Genomic DNA, 12,921 nt, shown 5'->3' with positions numbered 1-12,921 from the left:
CCTTGCGCACAGTAGGCAAATGTTTTCTATCACTGAGCTACACACCCAGCCTCTTTTTAAAATTTGAGTCAGGGTCTCACTAAGGTATCCAGTCTGGCCTTGAACTTGTGATCCTCCTGTCTTGGCCTCCCACCAGGCATAGTGGCATTATTTATAATAGCCAAGATGTAGACACCCATCCTCTGATGACTGGATAAGTAAAATATGGTATATGTATACAATAGAATAATATTCAGACTTAAAGTGGAAAGAATTATTGTTATATGCTATGACATGGATGAACTTTGAAAACATTTTGCTAAGTGAAAGAAAGACACAAAAGGTTGTATATTTCATGATTTCATTTATACGAAGCATTCAAAATAGTTAAGTCATAGAGACAAAGTAAATGAGTCCAGAGGTTGGGGGGGAAGAAATGAAGTACAAAAGAAATGAAGAGTGACTGCTAATCAGTATGGGGTTTCTTTTTGGGGTACTGAAAATGTTCTATAATTAGATAGGGATGACAATTGTATGACATGTAATTACTGAAACCCATAGAATTGTGCATTTTGTAATGTGAATTTTATTGTAGGTAAATTATATATAAATAGATTATATAGACATATATACATATCTCTATATAAAAATTATATAGATATATATGTCTATATATAGTAAAATAAAATAAAAATTATACAGACAGTTCCAGCTTCTGTATCTACCAACCTAGTGACATCAACTGCCAAAGATCGGTTCTCAAAAATATCCGAGCACCTCAAAAAGTACCTACCTTCTGTCTCACCAGCTTTTGTAAGTTTTCATACCCAAGGAATATTAGAAATCTTTTGGTTCTCACCTTGGAATCACTGTATACCAGAGTTCCATTCAGAATTTCAAGACCAGTTAATTCCATGCAAGGCTTTTATTCTCAATCATCCTTAGTCATTGGAAAGGCAAGTTTGGAATTTCTGAACCAAGAGAGTCAACCAAGCACATGCAATTTTCTTGTTGTCCCAGAACCTTATTAAAATGATAGTTATAAAATAATTTAAAACAATCAATTCACAGCAACACATGAATAGAAGCAGGATTTCAAGGAACACCAAATATGAAAGTTTTTCTGACTGAAGTTCAGCAATGGAGGAAAGATGAGGCAAAACTCAGAGTTCAACAGAATAAGCTTCTGTTGAAAAGGGTCCCTATTAGCCCTGTAAAACTTTGGGGAAATCAGGTTCAATGACATGCCTGGAATCCCAGCAGCTCCGGAGGCTGAGGCAGGATAGCCAGTTTGAGACCAACATGGGTAACTTAGTAATACTCTCTCTCAAAATAAAAATGAAACGCTTGTGGGGCTGAGATTGTGGCTCAGTGGTAGAGCACTTGCCTAGCATGTGTGAGGCACTGGGTTCGATTCTCAGCACCACATACCAATAAATAATTTTTTAAAAAATGAAAGACTTGTGGATGTAGCTCAATCCTTTGGTTCAATTCTCAGTACAAAAGCAAAGCAAAACCAAAAAAACTTAAGGACTTGTAAACACTAAATATGCAAGAGAGTAGGACATGAGGCTTAAAACAGAAGGATTAATTTAAAGTCTATGTTGAGAATTATGTCTACAAGTCTACTTTTATAAGAGGTAATGCCCAGGATTCAGGTGCTTCATCATTTGCCAGGAAAAAACAAAACAAAACAAAACAAAAACCCCAACCAAAAACTAACAAAACAAACAAAAACCAACAAACAAAGAGCAAAAATAGAGCCGCCATTGCCTCCTCCTCCTCCTCCTCCTCCTCCTCCTCCTCCTCCTCCTTGTTGTTGTTCTTCTTCGTTTTTTGGTATCAGGATTGAACTCAGGGGCACTCAACCACTGTGCCATATTCCTATCCTTTTTTTGTATTTTATTTAGAGTAAGGGTCTCACTGAGTTGCTTAGCGCCTCACTGTTGCTAAGGCTGGCTTTGAACTCACAATCCTCCTGCCTCAGCCTCCTGAACTGCTGCAATTATAGGCTTGCACCACCGCACCTGGGCAGAAGGTTCTCTTCTAAAGAAACTGAACAAATGATCTGGAAGCACTATCAAAGCCAGAAAGGAAGCTGACATCTGAGCACCAACTCTTCTACATTCTAGAGTTTGTAATTATCAGATTTCAGATATCAGAAATCTCCATTTCTAACAATACAGAGAAGTGATATCATACATGTTTGGAGGTAGAGTGACTCTAGGTTTGTCCAATTCAGTGGCTGAATAACATCATCAAGGGCCCAACATCACCCCATCTCACTGTTCTCTATTCTTATTTTATAGGGATCATCTTCACACTTTTAAAATATCAAGAAAATAAAGTAAAGGGACTATATTTTCTTTTCTTTCTTCCTTCCTTCCTTCCTTCCTTTTGTTATTATTATTATTATTTTTTTTTGGTATGTGATTGTACTAGGGATTCAACCCAGGAGTACTTTGTCACTGAACTATGTCCGAAGCCCTTTTTTATTTTGAGACAGGGTCTTGTTAAGTTGCCCAGCTGGCCTTGAATTTGCAGTCTTCCTGCCTTAGCCTCCAGTGTTTCTGGGATTACAGGGATGCATCACCACATCCGACAGAGCTACACTTTCTTTTGTCTTTTCTTTCTTTAAGGGTTAGGAAACCTTTTCCAGAAGTTCTCATTCTTCATTGACCAAAATTGTAACGCATGCCATTGTCAAAACAAACCACCCACTAGGGAGATGGGGCTTCTTTTCAGGATTTACCCTTGAGTTAAGGATAAATTCACTGGGCTAAATAAAGAAGGCTAGACACCTGAACCAAAGGAGGGTTATATTAACAAAAGAAAAACTAAAAGTGAATTCTGTATGTGGGCTATTTGTGACAAAGTCCTGTCCACAAACACGGAGTTCAGTCAGTTTCTCTACCACACCATCTTAAAATATGCACTAGCAAGCAAACATCTCCAGATCTGGAAGGAAAGCCAAAAAGCATGGACATGAAAGATCCGCAGGAGGATTTCCATGTTCAACCATGTATAATATCAAACTGGCAAAATAAAAGAAGGATCTGTTTGAATACATTAGTCAACAGGATTTCACATAGTTCTGATCTGTCTTTAGTGAGCTTTTGACATTGAAACCTACAAAACTCTGTCCAATAAGCACTTATAAATTCTATGTAAGTAATGTGTCTCCTGATATCTTGGTCCCAGGAGCATTGCTTCAAATCATATATATTTTTCCTAAAGTTCAGCCTCAATCCATGGAAATTATCAATACCCGGAGAGTATGGGGAAAAGGAAAGATGTTCTACTAGTTAGCAATTAATTATATTCCAGTTGCAAGAGGGAGATAATGACATATTGTGAGATAAAAGGTAGTTTGAGATGTCAATGGACACGATTAAGATGGGGGGAAATTACAAAGTATGAGGGAGCTACATTTAGTTTTAAGAAGTGTCCTCTGCGGAACAATACAGAGGACTATTACAAGTCACTGATGAAACAAGTTGCAGACAAAGGATCTTTTGATCCTCCATGCATCCCAATCTGTTTCGAGTATCGTTTTTGGGGTATCTCCTGACAAAATTGCTCTTGCAAAGTCACCAGTGTGGCTTCCTAATGGCCAAAGTCAATAGTATCTTTTGAGAGTTTGTACTATTTAATTTTTCTATAGCAGTTAAACATTTTCTTTCTTTCTCCCTCCCTCCCTTCCTCCATCCCTCCCTCCCTCCCTTCCTTCCTTTTCTCTTGGTTCTAGGGACAGGATATAGGGGCACTCTACCACTGAGTTAAATTCTCAGCTCTTTTTATTTTTTCGTTTTGAGACAGGGTCTACACCAAGTTGCTTAGGATCTTGCTAAGCTGCTGAGACCAGCCTTGAACTTGTGATCTTCCTCTCAGCCTCCTGAGTCACCGTGATTACAAGCATGTGCTACTGCACCTGACTATGAAAACATTTCTTCTTCTTGTCTTCTCATTCCTCCGCAGTCTTCTTAACAGAAGTTCCCACCCTCCCCACAAACAAACCCTCTTCTGAGTTGTGTTTTGTTTTTTGGTCCTTTTCTCTTCTCCCTGAATTACCTCCTTCATGTCTTCTGCCACATCTAGGCCCCAGTGACCTCAACATCTGTATCTCTAGATCCATATTTCTAACTGACGACTCCTATCTTTGCCTGGATGCCCTGCAGGCATCTCAAACCTAGAATGATCAAAACTTATCTTTCATTCCACCTCCTCCAAAAGTCCTTCTCCTCCTTCATTCTCTATTTCAGGGAGTGGTACCACTCTCCACCCAGGAACCAGAGCCAAAAACCTGGGTGTCATCTTCAACCTCTCCCCCTCCAAGTTCAGTGGACCATTAAGTTCTTTTAATTCTACTTAAGAAATATTTCTGCCGTGCAAACTCTTCTCTCTAAGCTCCCAATCACAGTTTTTGGGAAAGTCTCATCAATATTGTTATGAGCATAACTTGGCAGTTTTCCCACACACCAAGCTCTCCCATTTTCAATTCTTTCTTCAGAATAGAGAACATTATTAGTCTTTGGGATGTCACTGTTGAGAAAAGTTTGAAAATGGTTTCAGAATTGACATAATTTTTTTTTTGCCAGGGCACAAAAATTGACGCTATCTACTCTCATTGTCATTTCATAATGATAATGTAAAAAGACTGTTTACTTAAAAGGTAGAAAGTACCATACTCTCAGAATAGAATACAGGATCCAATAGGATGGGAACCATAGGTCTAGAATCTAGATTGCTAGCAGAGCAATCATTTATAGAGCAAAGTGACTATATTGCTGTCCATCTTGACAATTGTATTATGTAAATATGTTAATTTATCCACATAGTCTACAGGCATCTCATTTTACTGGTTTTTAATGGCTATATAGTATTCATCATGTTGAAATGCTATAGATGTCTTTTTGTGATCTTTTATTAGGAATTTGAGATTTTTTCCAATATGCAGAAGCTAGAGTACAATGAGAAAAGGGGGAGGGAAGGATAAGATTACATAAAGAATCAATTAAATACAAATTAATAGACGAGAGAAAGGAATTCTAGTAGAGTACAGAAGGAGAAGGGAAGGGGAAGACTAAAGGAAAAAGGGGAAGGGAAAACAGGATAATCATGAACTGAAATTGATTTTCATACATGTACGAGTTTGCTGTTATTGGTATCAGAGATTGAACCCAGGGGTGCTTTAACACTGAGCCACATTCCCAGTCCTTTTAAATATTTTATTTAGAGACAGGGTCTCACTGAATTGCTTAGGGCCTCGCTAAATTGTTGAGGCTTGGTTTGAATAGCAATCCTTCTGCCTCAGCCTCTCGAGCTGGTGGGATTATGGGCCTGTGTCACCATGCCCAGATTGAATGAGTGAAGGTATCAGCCAGGCAAAGAACAGCCCAGCTGGAAGAAACAGCGTGTGTGAAATGCTCCAAGGTCAGACAGAACTTTGTGAACTGTAGCTAAGAAAGGGAATGGAGAGTCTAGAGATATAGGTAAGGGCCAGATCATACTAGGCATTTTAAAGGATTGTGGGTAAATGGAGGTTACAACTACTTTTTTTTTTTTAAAAAAAAACGACATTGCCAAAACCTTTTATTGGTGATATTAGAAAAACAAGTAACTTAAAGTACCAATGAACAATATGCTGTGTGTCTATTTTCTTATGGTTACACTACAAACTAATTTTCATCTATTCAAAAGCATAAATAAATATTTAAGCTATGAAATCATATACTGACACATTAGATTCATTCTGCAGGATAATCCTCCACACCAACACGAGGATTACAGGTTTTGTTGATTTTTTTTTTTAATACTAAGATGTTCTGTGGGACTTGAAGTTTTACTTGCAATATTATTACAAACCAGTTTCCTCTTAATTGGCTGATAAGTCAACTTTTTTGATACTGTGTTTGGTTCATAGTTTTCTATTGTCATTTATATATATATATATCAACCATAGGAAGGAATTTAAAATGTAAGTAGGGATATATTTCAGTTGAAAAACAAATATTTGTAAAGGTATAATAGTTTTTAGTAGAATTGGCTAGGTGTTGAACTTTTAAGACATGATAATACTTTATTTTTATTTTTTATTTTTGGTGCTGGGGATTGAACCCAGAGCCTACAGCATTCTAAGCATGCACTCTACCACTGAGCTACACCCCACCCATCTGATATTGCATTTCAGGGGCTATGATCAGAGCCTGTGTAAGGTTTAATATAAAACTACTAGCAAGAAGGCCCTTACAGACATTTTGATGCCAACGAAGCTTGGTCCCTATATGTTCTTGGGTCCTATATATATGGAGACACTCAAACACATGTGACATATATACCTATATATCATTTTCCATGACACACCCATATATGATAAGTATACTTATGCACACATATGTATACACACACATCCACACACATCCCCCATACCTTTAACTTTGTTGCTCAATTTAAGTTTTTGTAAACTTCTATGTGTGTCCTATATATGGAACATGGAAACATAATCGGTTAAAACTGATTAAAACCCCTAAATTCTGTTGGTGAACAAAGACCCATATTTGGTAGAAATTGAGGAATTGGCTCAGGCAGCCAATCACAATCTACTAAGGCCACATACTAAATCTCAAACTGCAAGGCTCTCATAATAAGATTAGAGAAAGAATAGGCAAAATTCAATTGCATTCTGGCGAATAGTCTTAAGACCAAAAAGAAGGGGGACTAGAAATAAAGACAGTGGTGTATGCATCAACGGGAAGGGCTGTGTATCCTCGTCTGTCAGAACCTGCAATTCTTGTCATGGACTGGAAAATAAGAAAAGCGTGAGGGGCTCCCATCTTGAATCATCCAAGGTTTACAGTACGCGAAACACGGAATTCCAGATTCCAACATGACGTGCCTAGAGAGCTGTGACTAACGACGCAGTCCTTGAGTCACACACACACACAAAAGGATGTGTTCAATCAAACGCGTTTTTTTTTTTAAGGAATGCTCGCTGCTTCCCTTATGATTTATAAATCAAGACTATTAAAATTTTCGGTTCCAGCCAACACGCCCCTCCTCCTGCAGGTCGCCCTCTCTACACAGCAGGCACGGGCTTCTCCAGCTCACTCTGGTCCCCCTTCAAGCTGACGGTACGCGGGCAGATTTGTACCGGGAATGCCCGAGGCCTGGGACGAGTCAGGTATCAGTCAGCCCCTAGCCCACACCAGATAGGCACAGAGGCCCGACGCCGCAGTCCAGTCCTCCGCCGTCCCAGCATTCCCCGCGGCCCTACCATCGAGAGCAGCTTCCGGCGTCGCTGGTGTAGGTGGGTGAAGAAGGAGCGGGCCCTCGCCGCTCTGTCTCGCTCCCTCGCGCTCTCTCGAGCAACATGGCGGGCGTGGAGGAGGCAGCGGCCTCCGGGAGCCACTTGAATGGCGACTTGGATCCAGACGACAGGGAGGAGGGAGCTGCCTCTACGGCGGAAGAAGCAGCCAAGAAAAAAAGACGAAAGAAGAAGAAGAGTAAAGGGGCTACCGCAGGTAAGGGGAGTCTTGTTTTCCCAGTCTCTGCCAGGAATGGCCGAACGACTTGGCTTAGGCTCGGCGGGGGTGGCAGGGACCGGGGACCCGGAGCCCTAGACTGGATTGATTCCCAGGCCTGAGAGAGGGGCAAGGCCGGGCTCCAGATTCCTAGGCTGGGGAGAGCGGCTTCTCCCGCTTTTTGGGGCAGAGATGAGGTAGAAGAATGCCTCAGCTTCGCATGCGGTAGCCCTGGGTCGCGGGGCCGGCCCCCCACCCCCATTTTTTTTTTTTTTTGCCTGGGCTCAGCTCCCAGGCAGACCATTGCGCGGACATGAAACCAGCCACACAACACGGCTCTACCAAATTCCGCGTGGTTTGGGGCCCTCCTCAAAAATCTCCATGCTGCCTCTTTGCTGGAGCTACCGGAGACGTAAGGATGGCGGTGGGCAAGAGTATAGCCCGACCCGATGGCCCCCCACCATCCGGGTTTACATCGGGGTTGTTGTTGCAGGTTGCACGTTTGGGGTGTGTATATATGTCTGTATGCCCACACACTTATGTCAGCGAGAATTTCTGGTTGTGGTGGTGCGAATTTTCATCTGCCTTATTCCACAGCATCGTCCAGCATTAGGGCCTTTAGGCCCGAATTATGATGCCACTTTCAGGCAAATGCAGAAGGGATCTTCTTTGGCTCTGAATGGAACGTCTCAAGCAGTAACCTCCAAATCTATTGGTGAAGCAAGGAAAACAACTGAAAGTACACAGTTGGATCGTTTTATTAGCTAAGAACTCAAGTGTTTTGAGAAGTCACCGTTTTTGTTCACCAATTTCATTTTAGCAAAAAAACTGTTTTTAGCTGTTTTTAATGAAAATCAGAGATACAACGAGACAGAAACGGAGAGGTCATAGTGAAAACAAGGGTGCACAGGATGAATCGATGTCTTTCTGAAATTTTGATTAGATGGGAAGAGGGAGAGTTGTAGATTTGCTGGGTCTCTTCCAGAGCAAAATTTAATCCTAGGACATACTCTGGTGGCTGTTTTGGCTTTTAGATGAAATCCAAACTCCTCAGTTTGTCCTTGAAGGTATTCAGCGGAATAATCCTAATATATTTTTTAACAGTTGTATCTCTTAATATAAATTCTTTTCAGTAATCAGAATGTCACTTTATTAAGTGCTACCTGGTTTTACTCTTTCTCAGTGTATTACTTATACAGCTAGATTGTAATTACTTGCAGAGCATGGGCTTCATCTTGTGCTTAGATGTTCAAAAATTTGTATTTTCGCAATGGACTATCCTTTTTTGTTTATTTTGTTTGATTGATTTTCAAACCTAGTTCATTATGACAGCTGCTTTCTTCACAGAGTTAGGGGTGTTCTGTCTGAATCCTTCTTAAGGCCTTCAGCACTGTTGCCTGTATTAGATACTTAATTACTAGATAGGTACTTGCTAGTAATTAAAGAATTTGATGAGTGTGTTGAATACTTTTAAAAGTTAAAGTACAATAAGGATAGGGACCTTGAAGGTCTTATTTATCTTTACTGCTAGTATGTGTAGTGGGTATTTTGTTGAATGAATTAATGAATGGATGGTACTACTTAGGTATGGAAGATTTTTTTTTTCTGCCATTTAACAAATTATATTCAAAATAATGTTTCTGTTTTTTGTTTCCTGAGCACTTATCAAGAAGCACTTGCAAGCTGTCCAGGATCATTAGAACATATTCTAGTGGGAAAGTATCCTTATTACATTTGGTTCATGCTATTTTATTTGATCAGCAGGGCAACAGGAACCTGATAAAGAATCAGGAACCTCAGTGGATGAGGTAGCAAGACAGTTGGAAAAACAAGCATTGGAAGAGAAAGAAAGAGATGATGATGATGAAGGTAAATGGTTAATTTGATCTTTGTGATTATAAGATAGAAAATGTGAGGTTATCTGACATTTCACTTGCCAAAGCTTCAGTTAATGTTGCAGATAAAGGAAGAGGCATTTATTAGCAACTCCTTAAAAAGTTGTATATGTTGACTAGCTGCTCAGGTAGCACAGATCTTAGTTTTCAAAAATATACTTGGGGGGCTGGGTTTTAGCTCAGTGGTGGATCACTAGCCTTGCACATGTGAGTCACTGGTTTCGATTCTCAACATCACATAAAAATAAAAAAAAATAAAGGCATTGTGTCCATTTACAATAAAAAAAGCTTTTTAAAAAAAATGTACTTGGCAGAAGGCCAGGTAGAGGGTATTAATACAATAAAATTGAGAGGCTGTTTATTTGATATTTATTTAACAACTACTATATTCTAGACATTATGCTGGAATACTTTCACTTACTTTAACCTCACAAATCCAGCAAAGTAGGTGCTACCATTTTACAGAGAAGTGGTAGTTATATGATTTGCCTCATGACACAGCTAGTATATATAACAGAGCCAGAATTTGAAACTTAGCACCTTATTTTCATGCCTTTTATTCTCTATACCAGTGCTGCCTCTCTTCATTCTTAAAGGAGTATATTGGAGTGCTTCTAAACTCTTTTGAATTCCCAGATCCTAGTTCTTTATGGGTATTTGGATGTTATAAAATTTCTTTTGGGGCTGGGGTTGTGGCTCAGTGGTAGAGCGCTTGCCTAGCATGCATGAGGCGCTGGGTTCAATCCTCAGCACCACATAAATGTAAAATAAAGATTTTGTGTACATCTAAAACTAAAAAATAAATATTTTAAAAAAATAAAATTTCTTTTAAGACAGCTACTAGAATTCTAGTATTTGATGTAACTGTAAGACAGGAGGGAGAGAAGATTAAGTCAGAAGTCTATTATAATTCTATAGCCTGTTTTGGTACAGGAGGAAATAGGGATTTCCTATTTTTTGAATTTTTATTTATTTACTACCAGGACCAGTTGCTCTACCTCAAGCACTGTCAGCCTGGGGCTAATACCTTTTAGCCAGTGGAGGCTGTACCAAATTATTTTGTTTGGGTAATCTAGAGTAGTTTTTTTTTAGAAAGATGTGTTCTTTGCCTTCAGGAAGCTTAAGTCACACCAGGTGTAGTGTGGTGGTGCACACCTGTAATGCCAGTTACTCAGGAACCTCAGGCAAGAGAATTGCAAGTTTGAGGCCAGCCTAGGCAATTTAGCAATGCTGTCTCAAAATTAAAAGAAAAAAAGAGAAAAATTAAGAAAGGTCTGTGGGTGTAGCTTTGTGGTACAATGCTTGTTTAGTGTGCCCCAGGGCTTGGGTTCGAGTCACAGCAGCCATTTTTTTAAAAAAGCTATAGTAAACATAAGTGGAAAAGAGGTGCCTAGATTGAAAGAAATCATTAGCTTTTCCTTTTCCTTAAGCAAACATCTTCTCCATTCTACTTTGGCTTATGCTTCAGATTATGAACATATTTTGAACTTTGAACAAGAAAGGAGTTTGTAAATTCAAGGTAATATAATAGGTTGTTATAGATCCACTATGTATAGAATATCATAGTGCTAATTTTGATGTTTGCTTTGTTCCGTTTTTACCTTTACAAAGTTCACTGAATTTCTTGACATGGTAAATGTTTTATGTGATAAATTAGAAACCTTCAGTGTGTTAAAGACAATTTTAGGAATATTGACAGTTTTCACCAATTTGAGCTGATTATTTTCCTAATTTGTTTTCATAATAAGGATAAATTAAGTACTACTTATCTGTTACGAGTGCTCTTTGAGGGATGGAAAGCTATATTTTAGAATTTTTCTCCTAGAAGAAAACTGTTGGTGTATTGGAAATATCAAGTGAAAAGATATACAAAGTGAAAAGATATTCTGGTATATACACTACAATTCAATGAAATTTGGAGATGGAATTGTAAGCTGAATGCTAAAAGAATACTCATTGGAGGGAGTAAGACTTGATTAAAACCAAGTAGAAGAGACCATTTGAGAAGGGATAACGCTGAGAAAGTTTTCAGAGTATAATAAACAGAGCAAACTGGCTATAAAAGAGGATTCAATGATGGAGCCTTTGAGCATTTTTAAGCATGTTATGACAAAATAATTAGACTTTATATTTGTGCATGATTATTTACAGGAGAGTACATATATGTTAAAAGCAAGGAGATCATTTTTACGGCCACTTAGCAGAAGGCCAGGCATGTGGTGAGGGAAGATTTAAACAAATAGTCAAATAGAAATGGAGAGGAAGTATCCAATAATAGTAATGGAGACTGTTGATGTGACAGAGCATTAATGCTCTTGCCTGTAATATGAAGTTAGCAGAGAGCTGGTTAGAGTTAGGGGAGGGACTTTGTAGGCAAAGAAGAAGATATTGAATATAATTTTAGGTATGTTGAACATGAGATTGTTGGTATCCATGTTATAGTTGATCCTATAGGCATCTGGCAACATGCCAGAGGTAAATCATTCAGTAAATTTAAGTCAGGCTTATTAATTTGCCTAAAATAGTATTTTCCCCTTGTAAGTGTACACTTTGGGGAGTTTTGATATTGAATTGTGTACCATTGCCAAAAACAAAGGTATAGACCATTTCCACAAAAATATCTCCACCAAAAAATTTCCTTTGTCCCTTTGTATCAAGTTCTGTTGCTCCATGCTCTTATCCTTGGCCACCTCTAATGTTTTTCTGTCCTTGTAGTTTTTGCCTTTCCTAGATTATCATATAAATATAATTATTCAGTATGCAGCTTGTTTGTTGGATTATTTCACTTAATAATAGTTTTGACAGTTATTTAGATGTTGCATTCATTTTTAGGAATTAGTACATTGTTTTTTATTGCTGAATAATATTCCATATTCATTTATCCATTTACCATTTATAGGATATTTGGGTTTCCAGCTTTTATCTGTTATGAATAAGGTTATGAACAGTTGCAAAAAGGCCCTTGTGTAAACATATGTTTTCATTTCTCCTGGGTAAATACCTACAAATGAGGTTTCTGAAACTGCCAAACTTTACGAAAGTGGCTGTACCATTTTGCATTCCTCTCAGCAATGATTGAGAGTTCCAGGTTCGTATTCTCATAAGCATTTAACTATTGTCAGTTTTTAAATTACAGCCTTTCTGATAGGTGTGATTGGTGGTACATCATTATGGTTTCATGTTTTTATTTGTCTTTCATATTAATATCTTTTTATTTATTTATTTATTTTGTGATACTGGGAATTGAACCCAGGGACACTTTACCACTAAGCTACATCCTCAGCCCTTTTAATTGTTTGTTTTGAGATGGGGTCTAAGTTGCTTAAGGCCACACTAAATTGCTGAGTGTGGCCTTGAACTTGGTGATCCTCCTGTCTCAATCAGACTCCCTAGTCACTGGAGTACAGGTGTCAACTAGTCTGTAATCCAGGCTTCATATATCTTTTTCTTTTTTTTGGTGTGGAGGGCTACTGGGGATTGAACTTAGGGGCTCTCAACCACTGATCCACATCCCCAGCCCTGTTTTG

The 12,921-nt window shown here is 38.7% G+C and overlaps 1 protein-coding gene across 2 annotated transcripts in view; it reads left to right on the top strand.

The window, feature by feature from the left end:
* Positions 1-7,265: 7,265 nt before the first annotated feature.
* The window catches only part of Metap2 (methionyl aminopeptidase 2), a 38,421-nt gene continuing 32,765 nt past the window's right edge, over positions 7,266-12,921 (top strand). The window contains exons 1-2 of one of the 2 annotated variants that reach the window (XM_046419329.2): positions 7,266-7,499; positions 9,264-9,368. In XM_046419329.2, the coding sequence (XP_046275285.1) occupies positions 7,349-7,499; positions 9,264-9,368 (256 nt within the window). In that variant the 5' untranslated portion in view covers positions 7,266-7,348. Of the gene's footprint in view, positions 7,500-9,260; positions 9,369-12,921 lie in introns of both variants that reach the window. The other variant, XM_046419328.2, reaches the window with a different exon arrangement.

Source organism: Marmota monax, unplaced genomic scaffold (assembly GCF_021218885.2).
Source record: "Marmota monax isolate L192 unplaced genomic scaffold, Marmota_monax_Labrador192_F-V1.1 WCK01_AAM20220418_F8-fsc00036, whole genome shotgun sequence".
Lineage (NCBI taxonomy): Eukaryota > Metazoa > Chordata > Mammalia > Rodentia > Sciuridae > Marmota > Marmota monax.
The sequence above is the reverse complement of the archived record's forward strand: the minus strand, read 5'-3'. Positions and strand labels throughout refer to the sequence as shown.